This window comes from Labeo rohita, chromosome 20 (assembly GCF_022985175.1).
Source record: "Labeo rohita strain BAU-BD-2019 chromosome 20, IGBB_LRoh.1.0, whole genome shotgun sequence".
NCBI classification, from domain to species: domain Eukaryota; kingdom Metazoa; phylum Chordata; class Actinopteri; order Cypriniformes; family Cyprinidae; genus Labeo; species Labeo rohita.
Window position 1 is genome coordinate 30,580,915 of NC_066888.1, and position 26,154 is coordinate 30,607,068.

Consider the following 26,154-nt stretch of genomic DNA (forward strand, 5'->3'; position numbering starts at 1 on the left):
TGGGAGCATTTTTTCCCAGTCATCTGAATGGCAAAAATCACCCAATTTACCTGAATTCATCCTATATTTATAGACATTGTGAAATGACTGCTGATATGGGCAAGTTGGCCTGCTAAAGAAAAATATCAACATGAGAACTGAAATCAAGAACCACATGCCCATTCTGATCTATTGATCTAAAACCTTACTTAAAGCCAAATGAAAGAGAAATGATCTCAGTGATACGGAAATGAACCTTTAGGAAATTAAACTGGCAAGATGAGTGCATACATACTAAAAGAAAAAAAAAAGAAGAAGAAGAGAAACCTCCAGGGTCCGATGAACAAAAAGACAAAAAGAAACTGGCCCTGAGCAAACGTCTGTGAGATCACTTAAGGCACGCAGTAAAATAAGAGGCGCTGGTGTCAGCATTATGCAAGCAGTTGAATTCAAGCTCACTACGAGGGTTAAAACTATGGCTTTTTAGTGGACTGGGCTTCACTTACTAGGCATGATTAGTTTAAGTACAGCTAAACAAAACCTCTTTGAGTTAACATGCTAAATGACAGTTGTTTTGGCTACAGATCCACCTGGTTAGTATTTGTTGTGGTTGCTGGTGTGTTTTTGCGAGTTTTGGTCATGCGTCTCCAGCCGACTGCAGCTTGTTTTTCGGGTTGTTTTGACTGCCGTCACTGATGCCCGTGGCTGTGAGTTGTTGTTAGTACCCATCCGCAGATCGTAATCTCTGTTTGTTGCTTTTATTTGTTTGTTTTGTTTGTTTGCTTTTGTTCAATAGTGTTCGCTTAATCATCTCCGTGGTTGGTTATCCGCACAGAGCCCAATAACATGTGATTTTCTCAGGATTTCAAAGTGTAAGCAGCACAGGTGGTTTAGAAAGTTTATGAACCTGGAACAGGTCAAAGAGGGGGTTAGAATTCGTTGCCAGACAAATCACAAACTGAAAATCTGCTTCTGATTGATACTGTGTTACTAAAGAGGGTGAAAATCCAGAGTGTGTTTCATTCCAAAATCAAAGGAAAAGAAAAGAAACTAGATTTTGCATAAAGAAAACCCTTAAAATTGACTCTTTTGATTCACATCTTTTTAATGAATCACATGACTAGTTGAACTTACAGACTCAATCGCTTTGTAACAACTGACTTGAGAAGATTATGAGTGAATAACTTAAATTTCAGTCTGTTTCACACAAAGTTAGCGCATATGGCTTTTGAAGACTTGCAATTCTTAATTTTTTTTTTGGTACTAATTTTTTGCATTACACTACCATTTAAATAATACTTATCATAGTAATAATACTATTCATAAAGTATGCATTAAATTGATCAAAAGTGACATTTAAGACTGGAGTAATGGCTGCTGAAAATTCAGCTATAGTTAACAGTTATTTTAAATGGTTATAATATACACAATATTAATGTTTTTCTTGTATTTTTGGTCAAATAAATGCAGCTTTGGTGATTATAAGAGACTTCTTTTTTTGTTAATGCTTAAAAAAGTCCCAATGCTTAATTTTCTTTCCTCTTTCTTTTTCTTTAATTTTCTTTATATATATAAATATAGGGTACAACTGGGCTAAAGGCACCTTTGATATTATTTTCCTTTGAACCACTAGATGGCACAAAAACGTGGCATAGTACTTTCTAAAACAATTGCTTTTCAAGATGCACGTGCAAATTTGTCTGATCCTTGACACGATTGCGGCTGCAGCGCAAAGTTGTTTCCGTGTTTACTTGATGTTTTTTTTTTAAATGTTGTAGATTAAAGTAGCAAATGAGAATTGCTAGAATTCTTGAAAATATCTTGAGACAAAGGTCTTCTTAATGATTTTCAATTTTGTTTAAGATAATTAAAGCAACAGTTTTTAAATAACGAAAAAATACGTAAAAGTATGATATTTGGGGTAAAACGCCCCTGCTGTTGGGGCTAAAAGGCACAATAATTAACATGATAATTAATAGAAGAATGACTTTTCAATACGTTGACATGACATGGTTAGATTCAGATGGTAAATATATCATATAATAAAATATCATTTGTTGTTACTACTGTAAATCTATATTATATTACTATGGGATCTCCCTCAATGCTTTCAGAATCTTAGCATTTTAAAATCATTTTGATTCTGTATTTTAAAATATATGTTTCATATTAACATATTTTAATGACAGTATATTTATTGAACAAAATTGTAATTGATCAGAATAAGCAAAAAATAGTACAATCTTTGCTAAAGTGATTGTTTTGAACAAGTATTAACTTAGACATTATTAAAAAAACCAAAAAAAAAACTTTTATTTTAGCTAAAGTATTTGTATCAATACTGTGTGCCTTTTACCCCATGCTGGTGAGACTTTTACCCCGTGTGTGGAGTAAAAGGCCCTCCTTGCAACTTCATGCGTTTATAAGATTTTTAAACAAAATAAATGACTTGTATGATTTATTTACACAAAATCTGTTGCTACATAAATGATGAATAGATGAGATATTTTTTCTGCAATTATACACTTTAGGCGCAGTGAATGGCACATTTTTTCTTAAGGTGTGCTTTTAGCCCTGTTGTACCCTATAATATAAATAATGTAACATAATTTTTTTTCGTTTTCCTTTGATTTTGGAGTGAAATATGACTCGTGCATGTTTTTGAAAGGTTTGGTACGATTCACCCATGATAATCTGCAGTACTCCGCTGTAACTAGCTACATCATCAGTTCATGCACTGTGTTACTCTACACATGCTATTAATGTTATTTCTACTGTCATGCACCGGGCACAGCTAGAACATGAGGGACGTACCTCTGTAACCCTGTCCGTTATACGGGATACCGACACACTGAGAGGAGTCGCAGTAGCCAGGCGGGCCGGGTGGACCACGTACACCAGCGACACCATTGCGACCGGGTGGACCGCGGATGCCCGCAGGGCCAGTTGAACCGGGAGGACCGGTTCTGGACTCACCAGGTGGGCCTACAAAAATCAGGAAAAACATTGTGTCAGAAATGACTTTTAAACGTGACAGAAATTAGGGCTTAAAAAGTTTGCTTTCAGATATGTATATTATTGATATATAATAATACTATCACTTTGAAATGTTTACATTGATTGTAGCATGAAACCATACATATATTTCAGGATTTATCTGCATAATGACTGTTTCCAAACAGGTTTCTTTTTATGAAAGCGGGAGAATTAACTTTCAGAAATATCATTGATATGCACTGCACTGACATTACTGGATGAAAACTAAACTGAACTGGATAATAACATTATTTTCTCTGTTTTATAACTGAGGAACTTTTGCAATATTGACAGGTAATGTTCAAATTATTTGTGTTTTGTCAAAAATCATTTTAGTGCAAACTTTTAAAAATTGCATCATTTTTGGTGCAGATTTTTTTCTACTGATTGTAGCATGAAGTCATACATATATTTCAAGTTTTAAGCAACATTAACATCACCAAACAGAACTGCATGAACAATGACTGTTTTCAAACAGGTTTCTGTCTATAAAAGGGGGCTTAAAGAAAATTAACTTTCAGATATGTTATGGATTTGTCTGCACTGACACTACTGGATGACAAATGAACAGGGCTGCGTTTCCCAAAAGCATCGTAATCTTAAACTGATCATAGCTCCATGGGTGACAAGTGGTTCAACGATCAATTTAGGATTATGATGCTTTTTGGAAACGCAGCCCTGAACTAAATAATGACACTGTTTTCTACGGTACAGCTGTCTTTCGGTAATTTTGTTCCTCAATTTGTTTCATAACTGATGAACTTTGTAATACCAACACAAATCGAATCTGAATCTTGACCTGAATAATGACATCATTATCTTCCGTAGAGCTGCTTGACAGCTGAAAGTGACGTAATTTTGTAACTGTTGAAATTTTACACCACTTCTATCTTCTTGTTTATTTCTGTGAATCTGCTTTGAAACAATCTGTATTGTATAAAGCACAATATAAATAAATGTGACTTGACTTGACTTGACATACAGTGTCTTTGAGGGAAAAGTCTGGAAGAGTTATGTCTGCTCATTTTTTACATGTTACGTAACTTAAAACACATAAATGTCCAACAGCTCAGTGTGTAAAAATGAAAGTGGTAGAATACAGGTTAGCAAATCACGATTTTCCCTGATATGTTCAGGTTTTTCACGACTGTATTCCTCATCTAGATAAGCTACAGTAAGCTGGGTTTCAGCACATGAAACATACCAGGTGGTCCGGGGACTCCTCTCTGCCCTTTCTCTCCGATGCCTGGACTTCCTCTGTCTCCCTTTTCTCCAGCTGGGCCTAATGAAAACACACACAAACACAGATATAGAAACCCACATACACATAGCTGAGCTGCATATATACATCTGTTAAATGTGTCATAGACAAATGTCTGCATGCAGGTACTTACACTCTACTTGTTTTGGGTTCCAAAAAGAACAGTTCTTAAAAGAGCATTTTTAAAAATATAAAGAACTTTTTTTTCCCAAACAAAGAACGTTTTAGAATGGAAAGATTCTATGAATGTTAAAGGTTCTTACACAGAACCATCAATGCCAATAAATACTTTCAAAAGCGTATGAGAGAGTGTTTCCTATTATTTCAGACAGTAAACCACACAGCAGCTCACTAGGCATCAATTATTTGTCTTAGCATTTCTACATATACTGTACAGCGAGGGCAGAAGTCCAAACTAACCACAGTTCTTGAGGCTGATTAAAATCACATGGTTGTATTTGGCACAGTTTTCTGTTTATGTTTTGGCTGTTGTTTCAGGTACCTCGTTCTCCCGGTTGACCAGGCAACCCTGGACTTCCGGGAAGGCCATTCCTGCCTATCCGACCGGGCTCTCCGCGTGGTCCCATGGGTCCGGGAGGTCCAGGGGGACCGCTGGGCCCTGGACTGTTGCTGTGATAGTTGCTGGGGATCTGATTCAGCACTTCATTGAATCGACCCATTTGTCCTGTAAAATGTAAACCGTGAAACAGCAGGTTGTAATAAAATGTAACCCTTGGGATCATCTGAACATCATGTCTCATAACATCTTTTAGCCAGGAGTACACTACTGTTTATAAGTTTGGGGGTTGGTAGGAATTCAATACTTTTATTAAGCAAGAACATGTTAAAATGATCAAACGTGACAGTAAAGACCTTTATAATGTTACAAAAGATTTTTTGTTTTAAATGCTGTTCTTTTGAACTTTTAATTCATCAAAGAATCCTGAAAACAAACATAAAGCAGCACAACTGCTTTCAGCATAGATAATAATCAGAAATCTTGAGCAGAAAATCAGCATTGTAGAACGATTTCTGAAGGATCATGTGACGCTGGAGACTAAAGTAATAATGCTGAAAATTCAAAGAAATATATTTTAAAATATATTCACATAAGTAACACTTATTTTAAATTGTAATAATATTTCACAATGTTACTGTTTTTACTGTATTTGTAATTAAATAAATGCAGCCTTGGGGAGCAAAAGAGACTTTTGAGCAGTAGTGTACATTCGCAATAAAAAATCTTGCATGCGCTTTTCTCGATGTGAATTGTATAAATAGTTTTTTGCTTCAGAACATGCGTTACCGTTCACGAGCTGTTCGCAGACTTGTCTGGCAATAGAGCGCATCATGCTCTGGGATGCGATGTCTCCCTAGGAGGATGAATACGAGATGTTAACATCTCCTCCACTCAAACTCTTGCGAAATGATAAAAGGAGATATTAAATCATCACTCACTCTGTCTCCTTTGTCTCCTTTAACCCCAGTAGGTCCCTGTAAGAATGAAAATCATATATATTTTTTTAAATAGACTGTGACGCATTTAAACGTGCACTAAAATCAATGGTTTGCTCCTCACTTATGCCCAAAACCACACTGTGATGGATTGTGTTAGACAATTTCCTTTCTTAATATTTTTGGGGAAAAAAAAAAAATCTAAAGTAGTCTTTGGTTGAAACTTGTAGGTGCCACTCATGTTTTGTAAGACTAAACAATTAACTGTAATTGTAAATGTAAACTGTAATTGTAAATGTTAATAAATGTAAACAGCATATGAGATAATTCACTCTTGGAAAAATTTGATGAGACATTCTTAAGTTCATACAGAGATTTCTGATTTTACTACATCCTGGCAAATCCAAGCACAGTTTTAGAGACTTAGGAGAAACACATGAGAATACGGGGGTCTTTTTCTCAGAAGTAAAATCAGCAGGAGACTTCATCTCTTAAACAATTAGCAAGATGTGGGTTTTCTCACTTCCTGCCATGCGCATTTTGACTAATTCAGCGAATTATTGTCAGTGTCATGCTGTTGTGTGTTTCTATGAAAAGCAGAAGGCTTCATACCGGGACACCTGTATCTCCATTCTTTCCAGGCTTTCCAGTAGGTCCTGGCATTCCAGGGGCTCCTGGGGGTCCCTGAACAAAAGAATAACAGCTCTGGCTTCAGCAAAACAGATGTCTGCAATACAGTCTCACATCTGAGTAAAAGAAAACAAATTTAACAACGCTCCCTCCTCAAATCAAGAACATACCATTGGTCCTTGTGGGCCCATGGGTCCCACTGGCCCCTCCTTCCCTGGGGGTCCCTGTGTCAATAACATACATGCACAGATCCGCATTAGACTGATATCACGCACGTTCGTTCAGGCCCACATGAATCACATCTTAATGAGCCCCTCAAAGAAACGTCTGTGCTGTAGTTCAGCCTCAAATGAACATAAAGAACATGAAGCCTATTTTAAGGACTAATGACATGTTTTCCATTGTGATATTTTTTATTACTGTATTACAGTAATGAAAGTATGTGAGGAAAATGTGCTTAATTGGTAGGAAAATGACTGAATTTGAATGAATAAAAAATGCATTAGTTTTCAGTAAATATACTATACTACTATATACTACTACTACTAAAGATAATATTGTGAAATAATAATATCCTGTTTGAACCCAGCTATTTTTTTTAAGTTAAAACTATAAATAATACTAATTCTCAAGTCAGCTCAACTCAACATTATTTATATAGCACATCTTAAACAACATACTTCTGGACAATTAAAGTGTATTAAGTACAAAATTAGTTTAGCAGACTTTAAATATGCCAGTTTAGTATGCTAAAAGTACAATTGCAGGGTATTTTTATGAAGTACATAACATGTAAATGTATTTGTAGTATACTTAGCATGAAATAAATGTATTTTAAATACATTATAGTATACTTATGTTTCACTGTAGGGACCCTAATGTGTTGTACATTGAACAGTCTCCACTCACCCTTATTCCAGCTGGTCCAATAGGCCCGATGGCACCAGCCGGTCCTGGTGGACCCTGAGAGAAAGAATGGAAGAAAAAGCAAAAGTTAAAACTAACAGTCTCATTGCCAGAGTCTCACACCAGGTTCACATTAGCACAGGTCGCTTACCTCCGACCAAACAAATCAAACTATTTTACACAAACAATTTCCCACCATCATACAAGATATCCTTTCATTTCAGTTCTTGCTAACTTTCTTTCTTGCTTTCTTTGTCTTTGTCAGTCCTGCTTTTCCTTTGATGTCTTGGCATTAGATTTACAGGGTACTTAATATATTCCAGATCCGTTTTACTGGCCGTTATAAACCCCGGCTGCATTCTCTGCAAGTCATTAAATGCATGTTGTTATAGCAACTCCTCCAACATGGTCACCTGCACGGCTCGGCCCACTCTTCATTAAGAGGGATCGGATATTGCAGTCCGGCCTGGAGAATTTACAAAACGACCATGCAGTATAACCACAGCAGCGAGAGAAACGTCTGCCTTTCTGGTCTCCCTCTGAATTTGTTAATTAACTCAAATAAACATCTCTCTTGCTTTTAAACTGGATCAGCATAACACCGCCAGTGTTTTTTTAATTGCGGGAGCCAGTTGCACCAGGAACCAATGTTCATTTCTGTGTTCTTAAAATGTGATTTGTCTCATAATCATAATCACCCTTGTCATCTTCCAGACTTTCCTTAGAGGAATGTTCATTGTGTTCTTTTACATAATAGGCACGGAAGCTTTTGAGTTTAAAAAAATTACCAAGATCACTATAAAAAGCAGTTCATAAGTCTTCTGAAGTTATATGAAAAACAGACTGAAATTTAAGTCGTTACTGGCCAAAATCTCGTCCTCCCTTTGCAGCTAGTCTCATTTGGATGGTGAATATATTTAGTAACCAAGTTGTCATTTGGCTTCATTTTTGAACATATTGCACAAGTCACATGATCTTTTATGATATTTTTATGGTGTCTTTTTAAAAATAATAATAATAATATTATTATTATTATATCAAATGATATTATATATAATTACAGATCAAATTATGACAATAAAAATATTAAAATCAGCATAAAGACAATTATATTTTTATTAATTATATATTATTAATTATAATTTTATATAGATTATATAATTATATACAGTATATTACATAAGAAATCTTAATGGTCCTAAAAGTAGACTTTATACAAAATATGATTTAATTACACCATTATATCACTCCCTTTGCAGCGATCAAGTCTCATTTGAATAGTGATTTATATCGGTTATATAATAAGTTTAATATAATAAGATTATATAATAATCTTTGGCTTCAGATTTGAATATAGCTCACATGGACTTTTATGATACGTTTATAGTGTCTTTTTTTAATTCAAAGCACGAAAGATTCTGCAAAGCATCTTGTGGAAGAAATACAGTTTTGGCACAACATGAAAGTGAGTAAATGACATCAGAAAGTTCATTTACAATATACAGTGCAACCCAAACCAATTAGCCAATCTTCTGCTGTTTGTCCTGTATAAGATAATACATACTACATCTACAAAATTAATCACATGATCGCCTTCACTAGCTCCGCACATGCTCCAAACAGTCCAACAGAAAGAACGAGAGAGTTTAACAGGGAACCACAAAGTGGCACCTATTAGGACTCTGCGCAATTACAGCCCTAACCCACATTTTATCTTGTGGCGTGATCTACAACTATTGTTCGGTGCTGCCTCCGAGCCATCCCCCCTCCTGAGTTATGATCTAACGTTTGCCACATGGACCTTGTCCAGAGAGGTAGCGCAGGCTGCGGAGAGCGAATAATCCTCTCGTCTCACCCCTAAGACTTGGGCAGCTCTCCAGAGCAATACTTACTTTCTGTCCAGGTAAGCCAGCATCGCCTGGATCCCCTTTTGGACCTGGACGACCCTGCGTGGAGAAAATAAAAGGAGAAAGACCTGTCAAAAGTGCACCCAAGCTTCGGTAAAAAGCTTCAGTGTGATCCAAAGAAAAATTAAACACATATATCAGTTCAGAGAACACAGACACGAGGGAAAACAAAAGGGAAAACTAGATTTCTAGAGTTTGTCTGTGCAAAAGTCACTGCTATCATGTTCTGGGTGGTTGTGAAGGTATGGCTCTGAGGTGTGTTTACACTGAGTGCAATAACTATAAAGATAAAAATACAGTGTTAAAAATCATTCCAGTTCTATTACAATAGACTTTAGGCAGGGAAGCGCTATAATTCATTTTTGACAGGAATGAAAACGAGGCTGTCAGGGACTGAAGTACAGTGTGATCAATGGATTGTACTGTTGTTTAACACCATAACGATTGTTCAGCTGACAAAAGTCTGTCCAAAAAAACTTTCAGTTGACAAAACTCCATTAAACAGTTGTGGAAATTACATAGCATGTGCCATCGTAAAGACAATAGGTCTATTACTCACAACCTCATTTCCATCCATGTTATATTCAATACGGCGTCTAACCTGATTAGAATTACTTTTAGAATCTTTTTTCCAGATAAACAGCCATCGGAATTCACTTAACGCATTAGCATTTAAAGCTGACAACAAAACTGCAGCACATTTATAATTAAACAGAATGTTATCGTTCATTGGTGTGGACGCTAATATAGCTTATATTGTGATAGTTATCTTTGTAAGTATTGTTCTTGGTGTGAACAGGCCTTTAATTTCTCCTTTAGTCTGTGGGATTTGCATCGCAGTCATATTAGCAAGTCTTTGGCAAAATTTCACAGACAAATAGGGTCATTGACAGCAGTGTAATGATGCATGAAGCACTTCCAAATAAAGCAGCTTTAAATTTGTAAACATGGCAAATTTAAGTGGTAGCAGTTCAACAAACTTGAATCTTAAAGTGAAATTCACACAGTGAGATGTGAAAATCCCAATCGCATGGATTCCTAGTGAGTGTAAATGTGAAATGTAAATGTGGCTGTACTTTAAGTCTGATCACTTAAAAAAACATGCGTAATATTTTGCATATGATAATATTGCAATATATACATTAAAAAAATAAATACTGGAATTTTTACATAGTGTTTTTGTTGGAAAGTGCATGTGCATAGAAAATAAAAATAATAACAAATCTGAAAAATTACTTTTTACGCTGAAGTGCAAGCCACCCCTTCAATTCCAGTTATTTTTGACCCATTAAATATGACTATAAAACAAGGATTGTACCGTTAATAAAAATATTTGATTTAGTATGCAAAACTTTTTTCAAAAATAACTAACGTCTAATTTGTTCATTTTTTTAATGTGTTAAACTATCAAAACTTTTTTGCTGTTTAACTCAACGGCAGCCTTTGCAATTAGAGAATTGCAATATCGCATAATTGATTTTATTTCTATATATATCATCAGTGTTGGGGAAAGTTACTTTTAAAAGTAATGCATTACAATTTTGCGTTACTCCCTGAAAAAGTAACTAATTACATTAGTTACTTTTTATGGAAAGAAATGCGTTACGTTACTTTTTGCGTTACTTTTTAAATCTGAGCAGGACTTGTTTCTTTGTTTTTAATATGAAACAATTCTATTGTAAAAGCCCTTTTACACCAAAAGTGAAATGAATTCACCTCAGGCTGAAAGAAAAGTACATTTATGCAGGAGAAGATCACTCTTGAGTTATAAAAAAAAATGAACCACAAATGTTAGTTTATCTAAAGTAATTTTTGCTTATTAGTATGGTTGAATTGCATAATCGAAGGTCAGCAGCAAAGACACTGGTTAATAAAATGGAATTAAATGCATAAAGGATATTTGTTTTATTTAACATATTTAATTATTGCAGGGTTGCGCCATATTTTGAGTTTGCATTTCACATTTTTTATTCATTTTGAGGAATACTGAATCTGTTTTTTGTGAGTGAGATTAATTAATGCATGTTCTTTTAGTATAGAACATAGTAACATCATGTTTACTCCCAGTTTCCTCACAGGAGACTTGTCAATCAATAAAGGGGTAAAAAGTAACTGCCGTTACTTATTTGAAAATGTAACTCAGATATTTTCTTAAAAATTCAAAAGTAATGTGTTACTTTACTAGTTACTTGAAAAAAGTAATATTATTACGTAACTTGTGTTACTTGTAATGCGTTTCCCCCAACACTGTATATCATGCAGTATTAAACCACACTCCTAATCTGAGGAATCACTCAAAGAGGGCATGTTACTGCTGATGTTTAATACTTAGTCTTATTGGTTTGTTTCAAACTCTAAACCCCAAGTATGAGCGATAGTAATAGTGATGCTTGCAAACAGCAGCTGAAACATAGAGGAGTGCAAATCCAGTGAGATTTGTGTGCTAGCAGGCGGTTTAAAGTGCTCTGATGAGCGTAAAGCCCCCAGACATGCAGGAATGCTGAATCCGGAGTTTGCTGCCATAATTATGCCTCTGCTACAACTCCTAGGATAATAAATAACCTGAATGATCCCTGTTTGGTGTGCAGAAGGATTTACGGCCGGCTACTGACATCTGACTGTGTGAGGAGACAATGGACACATGATGAAAACTGAGATGGACTTACAGCCTCGCCGGGGATGGAGAGCCCACTAGGGCCCTGTGGTCCTGGAGGGCCCATCGGACCCGGCAAACCCATCTCTCCACGTAGGCCCATCGGACCCTGCGGGAACAAAGAGAATCAATGTATGAAAGTGGTATATGTATCAATGTACATAAACTTGTTAAAATCTTTCTGAGTTAATAGAGAAGGATAATCAGATTACTCACACTTTGACCAGGTTCTCCTCTCTCCCCTCGTGGTCCTTTGCTTCCAGGTGCACCCTGGGAAAGGAAGAAAAACCAGAACCAAAACCATTTTTTTCATGCACTGGATAATTTTGTGATTTTACACTACTTTGCTTCCGTAACTTGACTTCTTTTAGACTAAAAGAAAACATCTGAAATACACAAGTTATCTATTTGTGTTTGCATATTTCAATGATAAAACTTGCCTTAAAAGCATTTTTGCAGGCAAAACAATGCAAAGCAAACCATATTAACCAATTATATTATAACTAAACAAGAAAGGTCTATTCTTATTAAGTTTAAACCTTTATAGTTTAAAGCTTTAGTAATGTACTTCAGTTAACTTACCACTGGCCCCTGAGGCCCCTGGAGTCCTGTACTCTCTGTGGTGCATGTGCAGGCATTGGGAAGAGGTGGACATTTGGATTCATCTCTCTGAATCACGGAGAAAATGAAAAATACAAGAACAAATGGCAGCATAAGCAACAATATCAGTGACCATTAACCACCTCAAAACTATTTCCTGATTTTGCACATGGATTTTGTGGATGTCTAGCTCATGGATAGCTATTTAGATGTTCTGAAAGGCATTGTATAGGTACAGTGAATGAAAAGCTGGTTATTGACTTAACAGGGCTGATAACTAGAAGGTTGTAGGTTCAGCCACTTGAAGAGCAATTGACCTTAATACAGCGATTACTGTATTTGTGTCCATCAAATAAAACTTAATAATATAAAAATTGTAATTAAATGTATTTGGAGTACTACTTGTGCACAATGCACGTTTCTTAATATTAAGCCTAAAATATGTTTCAGTGTCACTAGTGATGAAGATTGTATGATCCTTAAATAATATTGGTCTTTAAATGCAAAATATTTCAAGTGTACCTAAAGTATACTTCCAAGGTTCCACTTTAGCACAATCAAATATACTTCAGTACATCTTAAGTTGGACTTCAGCACTACTTCAGCACAATTAAAGTGCATTACGTACAAATGTAGTTGTTCCAATTTAGCAAACTTTAAATGTACCGCTTTAGTACACTAAAAGTACAATTTCAGGGTATTTTTATTAAGTACATAACATATAAATGTATTTGTAGTATACTTAGGGATAATTATTGTCATTAACACAAAGGAAAAATATATGTAAATTCTATCTATCGTCGTCATTGTGCAAATGTAGAGATCACTTTTATACCACTTTAATTGAGTCTGAACTAACACTTGCATTTTTCGAGATTACTGGCTGGTTACATAGTATCCAAATTGTGTGTACCATAACAACACATTTTAACATAACGTTGGGAATTTGGTGACAAAATAGAGATTTGTATGTTGGGAAGTTTTTGTATGACAGACAAGTACGAGTACAACAAGGCTTATCAGTGCAGCACCTGGCTATTTGGGCGATTCAATGCGTTATGAGGTCAGCTGTCACTGTAGCTTTGAACAAGACTTAACAGCTATAGCAATCCCTATAAGTGTACAGCATATCAATTTTAGATAAAAGTCTGCTAAAAGTTGCTAACACCAAAGCTGATCTGGGACGTTATGTTGAACTTCTGGAAACTTCTGGTCGTTTTCTCCCCATAAATCTTTGTCTTGTTTCTGCATTCTTTGGCTTTGGGTGTGAGGACAGGCCACATAGCTAAAACACGGCTGATTAAAAACTCTTGTGTTTTGACTGTCAGAAGTACCATAATAATAATTTGCTTATGGAAGACTAAAAATATAATAAAGAGTTTGGACACAGCTGGTCTCATGGCTTGCATTAATAAGCACACACAGCAGCGAATGTGCGAAGGCACTTGAGTTCAGTGATTTCACAGTTTAAAACTAGGAACCGCAAATGAATGACAGCGAAACATCTCTTTTCTAAAACATGTCTGCTGTTGACAAAACAAATAAAATGGAAGAGCATACGACGTGAGATCAAAGAAAGGAAATGCTCGAACGATAGCGAGCGGTCTGGCCGAGCACATGTTAAATGTCATGTCTGAATCCAGTCAACGGGGACGTGTCAGAAACATATGGAATAGGATGACAGATCTGAGTGGGTGAATGAAAAATGATGTAGATGTGCATGAGAGTCAACTGACTTGTCATTTGTTTTCAATCCAAAGTCACTGTACAGTAAGCCCTTTGGAGCAGTCTGGGGGTTAAGAGCCTTGCTTAAAGCCACAATGATCAAAGGCATGGGCTTGAATGTAAACAGCGTAGTTCATGGGTCATCCGTACCTGAAATTTAACCCCGCGTTTTTGCTTTTCACCTTTGTGTAACCCTAGCTAGGTTTGCAACAGCTGCTCATACGTTCTTAATTAAATTGGTAAGTGCACACTAGAGGCTCTGTATGGAAGCCTGTTTCCGCCACCTTTCTGAGTTTACATCTCGCAATTCTGGCTTTTTTTTTAAACGTGCAAAGTTTTTTTTCTCAGAATTGTGAGACAAAGTCCTATTCCTAGGTGAAAAAAGACTGATATTTTTTCAGAATTGTGAGGTTATATCTCACAATTCTCACTTAAAAACTCACAATTTTGTTATAAAGTAAGAACTGCAAGTTTATATAACAATTCTGACTTTTTCTCTGAATTGCGAGTTTAAATGTTCGAGTTCATATAATGCAATTCTGAGGAAAAAAGTCAGAATTCCAATGTAAACTTCATAATGTAAAGTCATGCAATGTAATGTAATGCATAGTTCCATAATATGACAATTACTCTCAGTTACTCTTAGGATCTGTCAAGTCTGTCACGTAAAACAAGAGTTTATTAATGCAATCCAGTCCAGCTGGATTGGAGGCTTTTTTCTGATTTCTACAGGCTTTCTTAAAGTCATTTTTCTTACCATTGAAGGAAGGTCACAGCATCTGTCCCTGCTGGTCCAGCCGAGACTGCAAACAATGTCAAACATCTGGAGCTGAAACTGCCCAACCAGAGAGAAAACGGATGTTACACATGTCTTTGATAAAAGCTTGCATTTTAAAATATGGGGCTCAGACGCCCATTAAAAAGATCCAGGCTGGAAAGAGCAAGAGCGGTGGGCTCACGGTCAATGTGTGATAACAAAAGTTGTGTTTTTATACACAAGGTGCTCTTAAAAATAAAGGTCCCTTATTGGTTCCATGAAGAACCTTGAATCTTCCCAATGCAAAAAAGTTTCTTATAGTTAAATCAGGTTATCAAAATGTTCTTCACACTAAGAAAAAAACGGTTCTTTTAAGAACTGTTCACTTAAAGTTTCTTTGGAGAACCAAAAATAGTTTTTGGAACCTAGTTTCGGAACCTTTATTTATATATAAGGTGTTCAGTGTCTCCACGTTTGAACTCACTGTTGCAGATTCTCCTTTAGATCCAATAGATTTGGACATCTTTCCAAGCACTTGAAATCCATCCATCGATGTGTTTCCTGCTGGTTTAATCTCCTTCTCAGCCACTTCCTGGCAGTCTATGTTCAGCTTGACGCTCTTGGGAGACACCAGGATGTGGAGCTGGAATAAAAGAAAATTGTTAGATGTTCAAGCTTATAATAGACTCAGGGGTGATTTTAAAGGAAGAACTCGCATTCATCTTTAGCAGAGTCATTAAATAAGTCTCAGTTGGGAGTTTCTATTGTTGTTTTTAACTCAAAGAGCTTCAGGTCCTAATTAGGGATTTCTGGGAGGCTCTCCGTTCAAAGGGAGTGTTCTGGCTGGAGGCGCATATAAAAACCAGCAAATTCCTTCACCATCAAATTCATCCTGACACGCTCAAGGTGACGATAACAGCGAGTCCATTGTAAAATACTTTTACGCAGCAGCTAATGAGTGTAAACAAATACATCATCTCATATGACAGAGGGGCTGTCAAATCATCCAGCTGATTTCCCATCTGATCTGAATTGGCCTCTTCCTCTATGGATCGACAGCCGTTTAAGGGTCAAATTCACTAAACAGTGGATACATAAACTGGTATATACTAAGCAATTGTCATTTTCAGCCAAAACATGCATCTAATCTATGCAAATCAGGTTCATTATAGCCTCTGTATTCACAATTTTCTCAAAACATACACTAGAAACTTACTTAAAAATAATCACCATCTCCACAAAAATATGAAGCAGCAAAACTGTTTTCAACACTGATAATAATCAGTTTCTTGAGCAGCAAATCATCATATTTGAATGATTTCTGAAGAACCATGTGACACTGAAGACTGGAGTAACGATGCTGAAAATTCAGCTTTGATCACAGAAATAAATTACATTTTAAAATATATTCAAACAGAAAACAGTTATTTTAAATGTAAATAATATTTCACAATATTACTGTTTTTACTGCATTTTTGATCAAATAAATGCAATCTTGGTAAGCAAAAGAGACTTCTTCCATCTGATTCATCAGTCATGCTAATTGTGTTGCTCAGGCTGCATGTGATGTGTTTGGTCCTGTAATTGCTAGCTGGTGCTGTATGTCTTTTAAAAGATTTTACAGTGATCTGATCCACATAATCAATGTACTGCGATATTCCCTGTTCACCACAGCGCACAATGAAGTTGTTCCTCCATATGCCATGGACCGTCGGGCTGCCAAGTCTTAAACACCAGCTGAACGCTGCGATGTAATCACATTTCTCCACCGCAAGCTAATGGCGGAGCTCAAAGCCGGTCTGATGCTATGGATCAGGAATGGATTGGAAATTTGCGGTCGGCCTATAGAGGAGATGCGATTCTGATCTGACCACAGAAGATTGGTCAGTATTAGTAAACAAGCTGCAGGCCTGAGATACACTGATGTTTACCTCACTACTGAATTAAACAAAGCAAAAAGACAAAATTTTCATTAGAAAGATGAAGTGATTGTTATGGAGCCAAGCCACCATCTTTCTGTGAGCGCCTAAGTCAGTTTTCTTTCAAGTCTCGTCACAAACTGCCTATCAAACCTTTTCAATATCAAACAAAACATGACATCATTAGACGTCTACACAAATGTGGTATGGATTATCTAAAGCTGTTCCTGTGGCACATGATTGTTTTCTGTTTAGCCTGAAGGACTCTGGATTCTTCTGTTGTCAATTATTATATTCCATATGGAATACTATACACAGTAATAATGCCAAAAAAGTTAGTATAGGAAACAGAACACATTATGCAATGATTAACATTTCAAACATTAGTGCTTTGTATATTATGCAGGCCTTTCAAACTTTTTGATGCCAAGGACCACCTAATATATAGGATTCTTTTTTTTTTTTTTTAAATAAAAAAGGTTATATATATATATATATATATACAGATGATTTTTTTTCTGAAAGTAATGTTTTTTTTTTTATCATTTCATTAAATTAGTTAGAATCATTGTTAAAAATTGTTAAAATATTATATTATTATATATTTTGTTGTATGGTATAAAATATTTACTTTTCCCACAAAATTAGCAGACTTTCCCTTATTGTTAAAAACAAGTGCTGTCAAAACATTAAAATTAACTCAAAAAATTAGATTAAAAAATTAACCTTTTAAATAGTGCTGTCAATAAAAAAAATCTAAATTAATTTAGCAATAATTATTTCTAAAATGAAATCATTGTTTTTTAAAGTAATTTTACAAATAATTTTTTTTTTATAAATACATTTTATTCATTTTAATCTCACAATAATTGTAAGATAAAAAATTTGCTTTTATACTGTAATTATTCATTTTGTTTAAATATTACTGTTAAAATATTTCAAAATATTTTTTCAAAAAACAGTATGATTTTTATTAAATAGTGCTGTCAATACAATCACAATTAATTATTTCTAAAATGAGATCATTGACTTTTTATTATTGTTCGCAACATTAAATTTTTTAAAAATACATTTTAATCATTTTTTTTTAATTATCTAAAAATATTTTCTTTTAATTTTTTCACAAAACTATAGGCTGATTTTTTCTTATTGTTGAAAACTAGCGATATCAATTCAATAAAGTAATCATGATTAATCTCACAATTTCTGTATGATGTAATTTTTATTAACATTAATAATAGTTTTCATAGTCCTTTTGTGGCACCCAGTTTAAAAACTACTGCACTATGCTATAGAAGCTCAACATATGCAGAATTTTCACATACTGCACACAATATACATATTGCGAAACAGTGTGGCATTTTGAATGTAATATTTTGCACAGTCCCCACTGTTTATAATCTGCCGCACTGTTTTTCTATTTAAAGTTTTGTTGGAACTGATTACAATCATTTGATTTTGCCCATTTTGATCTGATCACTGACAGCTATCGTCAAACGTCCTCTTTAATGGCCACCTGTGGCCGTTCAGAGGGAAGCAGGATCTTTTAAACAGATGACTTCTCCATTTCAACCGAATCTGCCACACGTTTGGACTGATCTTTCAAAACAGAGCTGTCCTCCAATTCAGCCAAATCCGCTGAGGATATCTGAAGAAGCAACGACGTGTCTCTGCTGGCCATGCTCGCTATCTCTCGGCTGCTTGAAAATGTTGACAGAATTTCATTTTTGGTGTGAATTATTCCTTTATGAGTTACATTCTTGCTTTTAAAAATCCCATTACTTGCACCACATACAGAGCCAGCAAGACGCAGAGTCAAATCCTTCACTGAAGCTAGACAATCTAAATCATGTTTGTTTATCTAGACCAAAAAGCCATCTGCATAAGTAAATGACGTGCCAGAACCATGCAGCTCTTAAAAAACACATTTCATTTCTGAAATTCAGACATTATTTCCTTCCAAGCAGGAAAGATCTGAAGCATGAACAATTTGTCAAGCTCAAAGATGAACGCTTATGCCACTCCACTTGCTTTCATTAGAAACTGTCATATGATGCAGCAGGGCAGATTTTGCTCCCTCTCTGCTCTTTTTAATATAGACCTGTGCAAGAAAATAGTTTATATACTAAATAATCATGCAGTAATGCATGCTTTGGCCAATCCAGTAAATTAAACACTTCATAAATGATAAAGTACTTTAAACTAAATCTATTCGGATTTGTAAGTCTGGCATCAATGGAAAAACAAATTCACTTTATATAACACTTGAGTTAAAAAGCAAAGACAGTGCAACAGTAAAACTAAATATTATAAAAACAGCTGATATAAACAAGCCTCAACTGATTTCAATATTAATGTAAGTCTGGACATTTCCTGGCATACTAGAGTAAACTCTGCTTTGCTATTAAACACCTAATAAATTCTTTGTCTTGAGTTGTTTTGGACAAGTCCCGCTTTGCATTTTCATATTACTCTTCGTCAATCTCAGCAGTCCTGTTCACTGACAGAGGATCTAACTTGGTATAAAATGCAATGCGCAATCTTGTCATACCATCCCGTCTTACTTTTAAGTGACTGACGATGTGTCTCCTGAGGCTACAGACTTATGGAAAGCAGCAGGGATGTTCACACAGGCCGAAACCACAACAAACAAGCCACCACACCTCTCATTCAAACCACAAGAATTTCCCCTGTGGTCAACTTTGACAGGCAACCTGAAGGACCGTCAGGATCCAGGCCAGACTGAGACACTGACTAAAGATAAGGTTGAAGGAATAAATCAGCTCAAAGCATTTCACCTGCTCTACGTTTGGCATCTGTTGGCACTCTGATGTAATTGTTTATTGAAAAGTGACTCAACATTTTCCAGTTTGCCTGCCAGGGAAACACTTTTATTCCCGGCCTTACCAAATATGCTTATAGATTTTCGTGAAGGTAATTTCCGGTCTTCTGAGACACTTTTTCATCTTAATGAATCAACCACATCACAGTTAACGTGATAAATGGCATGCAAAAGTTGGTGCTGGCAATGCAATGTAATGTAATGCGAACAATGTGAACACACACGGCAACAGAATTAAAAAAAATGATGCACAGAACTTACATTATAGAAAAATGAGAAAAGCAAGTGGCTGAAGAAGCTGTGCAGTAATGTAACCAAGTTCAAACTATGAGCTGTGTGATGCAGAACACATTCAGTAATCGAATTTAAAAAAACATGGACGGAACTTTGATGTTTAAACGGAGCTTTTGATGTTGAAAAAAGTGACTGAGGTAGCTGTGCATCAAAAATAGAAATAGGCATCGAAGATGTCTTCTATTTCTGCACCTCTATTATGATTGGAAAACCCTTGAGCATTGTGGAAGTTCTGCAACTTGCCACATCAAAGTTCAATTTTAAAATAAGCAAAGACCATTTTGTGGTCTTCCCTTTGGCAAAAGTCTCACCAAAGGCCTTCATGCACAAATCAAAACATGCTTGTTTCAAACTCAAACCCTTTTAGTGAACAATAATGCGGACAGTAATCTCTTTGTCCTATTTCAATTCCACAGTTGCAGATTGTTGTCATCTTGAAAGAAACTGCTCCCTTGATCTATATGTGTGGACATCTGTGCATATTTTGCTGCATTCAGACTTAATGGACATTTGTTTTGAGCCTGTTTTGCTGAAGACCCCACACAGTTTGGCTTGGTGTATGTGGCCGACATAGGTGCCATTTATGGTGGAGAACGCGGGCACACATCTCCACCAACTTGCCAATTGTCACTAATTTTCAATTTTGAAAAAAGAAAGGCCATGTTACAATATTTGTGGATAACCCAGTTCAAATAAATGAGCCAAGCTTTCACAAATCATTGTACATGGACCTTCTGACAGACAAACCATATTAGATTATCATCTGAAGAGTTGATGTACTATGCAACATACTATACCACATAATCAGCATGTATAAAAACACTGCACATGGACAGTAATAAGAGCAAGTTTACCTTATGGAAGCTTCCATGGAAAATCCTCTTGACTTGATCGTTTTTAAACGTGGCTCGTTGGATCTCTCCTGTTGTATCCTTATTATAAAATGACACAGTTTGCGAGGATGCTGAGAAAATAGAGAAACAAAGAGTTAAACATCTCAAAAAAACAACCACAAACGAGAACAAACAAAATTCTCCACAGTAAACAGAAAGATATGACAGGACAAGTTGCTGGACTAAAAGGGATGTGGTGGATTAGGCCAAATCTGATTACCAGGACAAAAAGAAATAAGCCTAGAGGAGTATTTTATTACTTTTTCAATGAAGATCTCAGATATGTTATATAAGTATCAACTTTGTCTCAGATGTTTCTCCTTACATTTATTAGGAGAAATGAAAGGAGACACAAAGTGTTGACAAAGCCTAAAAGCCTAGAGAATTTAATGTGGACAATGTGCAGGATACAACAATGAGGATAGGGAGTCTGTAACATGGTTTTCTGTGAGGCAATCACTATTGTAATGAATTAACATGCTGATTTAAAGGGGTCCTATTATGCTCTTTTACAAAGTCTTGATTTTGTGTTGGGGGTGTACTAGAACATGCTTTCATGCTTGGTGGTTCGAAAAACGCATTATTTTTAAAATAATTTACATTATTATAATACATCTCTCCCAGACTGGCACATAAGGCTCGATTAGTTCTGGGTTTAATGAAGGTCCGCCTTCCGAAAAATCAAAATGTGTTGTGATTAGTTAGCTATCCCACTGCGTTGCGATTGGCGAACAGCTTAGACTGTATTTCAGTACTGCCACGCCAAGTTCCATGTACAACTGTTTAGATTAAAGTGATTCTTACGTTTTAAATATGGATATATTTTTTTATATAACTCTGATTGCATTCATCTGAAAGCATGCATGGAGGGTGAGTAAATAATACACTACAGTAGTGTTGGGTCCTGTCATCAGCCTGCGAGATCGCCAATACATGATATCGTGCTAATGTATTTAATTATTTACATACTTAGTTTCATTGCCCGAAACCAGCTCCAGCATAAGGCTAAAAGCAGCCTAACATTATCAAAGAACATCATCACTGATTAGCCTAGCCTATTCTAGTGCAAGTTTATGCATTTTAAAAAACACTCGCATTATACGTGAAGCTATCTACACTCTATGATGAATAAATCTCTTACCACACACTGCACACGTCTGCAGCGCGTTATGACTCTGACGTGCAACCGGAGTAAATCGTGGCTTCGGCATGTGTTTCGACCCCCTGTACTGCACATGTCGGCGGGGGCGTTACAGCTCTAAAGCTGCCACTCTAGTCAATGCTTGTGTTTATATCCGCCGCGCTGCGGCTCATTGAAACGGTTTTCTGCGCTGCATCACTAAAGTTAGGCTAATCCCCCACCTCGTCCCTACCCTCCCTCCAACAATTAGAATTTCTGTGGGCGGGATTTATTTTAATGATATTCTAATGGACCGCGTTGTGACATCATAGCATGCGGAAAACAAACGTCGTAGTCCAAAGGAGCTGTTCGTTGTAGTTCTTAATAAGGGATTTTTTAAAAACTAAATATCTCCTTCTGGAAAAAAAGCACAATTTTTTTATGGTGAGGTCAGTTGTAATGTTGTCAAAGCAAAAAACGAGACCAAGCCAGCACAACAAAATCCTTATCCTGAATAAGCTCAGATAATTTGGCTTCATGAGAATTAGATGAGATGCAAGATTACTGAAAAACGTGAAGACTTTATTTGTTCTCAATTTTTCTCATTTGTGATTTGTATTTCCCACCCGAGTCTATGAACACATTAAAGAACGGGCGGTTGCTAACAAAAAAACTGAGGTATATCCCACTTACGGTCGATGGTGAAACCGGTCTCAGGTTTGTAATTCTTGTCTGACACCTGCCAGATATCGAAGGCCTCGGTCGGGGAGTCCGGCAACAGGCGGAACATCAAAATGATGGTGTATGTCGGAGGCAGACCATCAGGATGAACGTACCTGTACAAAAAAGTTGACAAAAATCAGCCAGAGCAAAGAAAGGGGCTGTTCTTTCTGCAGACATCAGCACTGGCAGGTCAAAGTGAGTGGATTTATTTGATCCACAAGTACTGTTGTATGGTAAAATAATTAAGGAAGTGTGTGGGAGAACTGTGGCTTTGAATGCTTTTGGATAGTGGGCTCTACCTGGGCAAGCAGCAACATGCAACAAAAGCCAACAAAGTTCTCAGTTTAACCCTATGACTCTTAGTTTAGCCCTACAGCTCTTTAGTGACTCTTCTGTAATACCACACTACTTACATAGTGATGTCTGTACACAAGCATAAATTACAATCATTACTGTAATCTAAAAGAACATTCTTGTGCAGTAACAAATCACAGCATTACGTATCTTGTGATGTATAGCTACTTTTTAAATATTTAATTACAATTTAAACTTTCTGAGGAACACAAAAGGAGACGTTAGGCCAATGTTTATGCTGCTCTTCAAGCTGTCAAAAATATTGTAAAAAATCTGAAAAGCGGTCCATACAACTCATACACAATAGTCCACTTCTTCTAAAGCTATTCAGCTGGACTTTTCCTTTAACTTTCAAATACAGCATGTCAAGACGTGTATCTGTTGCTTCTTGCATCTCACAACAGATTATGTACGTAAGTAAAACAGTGCCTGGTTACTGATTACTTTCACTGTACAGAAAAGACTAAACACTTCCTTTTGTGTTCCACAGAATTAATAGTCAGAAAGAAAGTGCACTCTTTCTTCAAAGTCTTGCTTGATGACTTGATGAGTACTAAATTGCACACAAAATCAACATTCAGAGTCTAATCAAGAGAGGTTTGAGCTCACGATGAGGGCTGGTTCAGGAAAGCGTTCTTGTGGAGCCTGTAGGCGGTGTAGCTGTTGAAGGAACCAGGCTCCATAGAGACACCCTTGGTACTAGCGTACATCTTCTCAGTCAGATTGAAAGCTTCCAGCATTCTGAATCCTGGAAGAACACATCAATTGTGTTAGTGGTCTACATAAACACATTTGCAACACTACCATTTGGGGTCAGTAAGATGTTGTATTCAGCAAGGATGCATTAAATTGATCAAAAGTGACAGTAAAGAGATTTATAATGTTACAGCAGACTTCTGTTTTAAATAAATGCTGTTCTTTTGAACTTTCAATTCATCAGAGGCTCCTGATATGCAGATCAGCATATTAGAATGATTTCTGAAGGATCATGTGACACTGGAGACTGGAGTAACGATGCTGAAAATTCAGCTTTGCATCACAAGAATAAATTACATCTTAAAATATATTCAAATACAGAACAGTTCTTTTAAATTGTTCTAATATTTCACAATATTACTATTTTCATTGTATTTTAATCAAATAAATGCAGCCTTGGTGAACGCAAGAACGAACATTAAACATTGAAAGTTTGTACTCTGCATATGACACATGCTCACCTGGTGATGTGAATCCATTTACGTAGATCAACGGACAGGCTGTGGAAGAAAAACGTAAACACGTTTAATTTAAGGTTTGAACAGATCAGCTGTAAAGAATCTCTTAAAAGTATCATATGTAAAGTACCACAAACATTTAACTCACTGGATGTTGCGGTTTCACAGATGAACGTGACCAGGTTGTCCTGAATGGTGGAGAAGGCATCGAAGTCGTCCACCACGAAGACGTGGCGCTCGCTCGGTTTGCTGGCAATGTTCTGCAGTTCGACAAAGTCCACGTCGGCCACGCCAACAACAAACACACTGTAACCTGAAACGGCACATCTCACATTAGCACATTTATTTTAAAGTGACCATAATCATATAGTTTTCCTGAATCAAAATAGACATAATCAGGCTGTGTTTAATGACTGTTCATCACTTTTTGAAATCTAAGTAGGTGTTGATGTGATCATAGGGTAATGAGCTCATGTTTATGTCATAAAAAGTATCATTTTCAGCAGTGAGTAATACCAGCTTGCTGTAGCTTGGCAGCATTCTTCTTCACTTCATCCTGAGAACGTCCATCTGTTACGGCCACCACAACCTTCGGTACGTTTCTTCTCATTCCACTGTCTAGAGTGAAGACCTTCTCGTACACGTGCTTCAGAGCCACACCTGGGATGTTAAAAGAGAGAGAACATCAACAATACTCTTCCCTCATAAGTTTAACAAATATATCTCTGCCAATTCTTCACAGCATAACATTTGTGACCCTGGACCACAAAACCAGTCATAAAGGTCATTTTTTTGAAACTGAGATTTATACATCATCTGAAAGCTGAATAAATAAGCTTTCCACTATATAGTTTGCTAGAAGAGAACAATATTTGGCTGACAATATTTGAAAATCTGGAATCTGGGGGTGAACAAAAATCTAAATATTGAGAAAATCGCCAAATGAAGTTCTCAGCAATGCATATTACTAATCAAAAATTAGGTTTTGATATATTTACAGTAGGAAATACTCTACAAAAAGTACAAAATATCTTCATGGAACATGATCCTTACTTGTCCTAATGATTTTTGGCATAAAAGAAAAACTGATCATTTTGACCCATAAAATGTATTTTTGCCTATCGCTACAAATATACCCGTGTTACTTAAGACTGGTTTTGTGGTCCAGGGTCACATTTAGATGGAAAGGGCTGTAAATGTGTGTCAGGTGTGTTTGAGTGATACCTGTCTTGGTGTTTCCTCCTCTGTAGCGGATGAGTTTCAGAGCGGAAAGAGCAGTGCCTTTATCATTATACGTGTTGAGTTTGAACTCAGTCTTTGCATCATCACTGTACTGCACGAATGAAACCTTTCGACACAAACATATATTGCGTTATAATTAAACAGCAACAATGATGCAACAATGGAATATATCTAACTGGATTGTTACATTTTGGATTTCTCAAAGTCGCAAACGAGTTGCAATACCTGCATTCCCGATGGGCTGATGACATCAAAGGCGCCAACGACACTGAAGACAAACTGGACCACTTTGCTAAAACTATCATCTCCGATACTCCAGGAGCCATCGATGAGGAAAACTACATCTGCCTTTGCTCCCTTGCATACTGAGAACACAAAAACAACTCTGTAAGCAAGAATGCAAGAACAGCTCTTGTTTCTAATTAAACTTTTACACAAGTGGAAAAAGGGTAATGAAATCTCACTAACAAACACAATCACTGACAAAAAACAATCTAATGAACCTCCATGTTGTAATTACTGTCATAATCGGTCACACTCTCTTGAGAAATTATGCAAGAATGACGTACATATGAAATATGTACCAGAAGGTCTAAATAGGAACTAATTAATAATGTCATTTTTGTCCTGTCCACATTAACAAG

At 36.2% G+C, this 26,154-nt stretch overlaps 1 protein-coding gene across 1 annotated transcript in view; it reads right to left on the reverse strand.

The window, feature by feature from the left end:
* Window positions 1-221: 221 nt before the first annotated feature.
* col12a1b (collagen, type XII, alpha 1b) overlaps window positions 222-26,154 on the reverse strand; it is a 67,227-nt gene continuing 41,294 nt past the window's right edge. Inside the window, 23 exon segments of the mRNA XM_051139122.1 lie at window positions 222-886; window positions 2,794-2,964; window positions 4,220-4,297; window positions 4,779-4,961; window positions 5,583-5,649; window positions 5,735-5,770; window positions 6,344-6,415; window positions 6,532-6,585; window positions 7,271-7,324; window positions 9,160-9,213; window positions 11,841-11,936; window positions 12,044-12,097; window positions 12,410-12,496; window positions 14,910-14,987; window positions 15,394-15,552; window positions 20,819-20,928; window positions 22,671-22,813; window positions 23,664-23,802; window positions 24,272-24,310; window positions 24,417-24,581; window positions 24,785-24,928; window positions 25,493-25,616; window positions 25,736-25,875. Coding sequence (XP_050995079.1) covers window positions 879-886; window positions 2,794-2,964; window positions 4,220-4,297; window positions 4,779-4,961; window positions 5,583-5,649; window positions 5,735-5,770; window positions 6,344-6,415; window positions 6,532-6,585; window positions 7,271-7,324; window positions 9,160-9,213; window positions 11,841-11,936; window positions 12,044-12,097; window positions 12,410-12,496; window positions 14,910-14,987; window positions 15,394-15,552; window positions 20,819-20,928; window positions 22,671-22,813; window positions 23,664-23,802; window positions 24,272-24,310; window positions 24,417-24,581; window positions 24,785-24,928; window positions 25,493-25,616; window positions 25,736-25,875 — 2,255 coding nt within the window. The 3' untranslated portion in view covers window positions 222-878.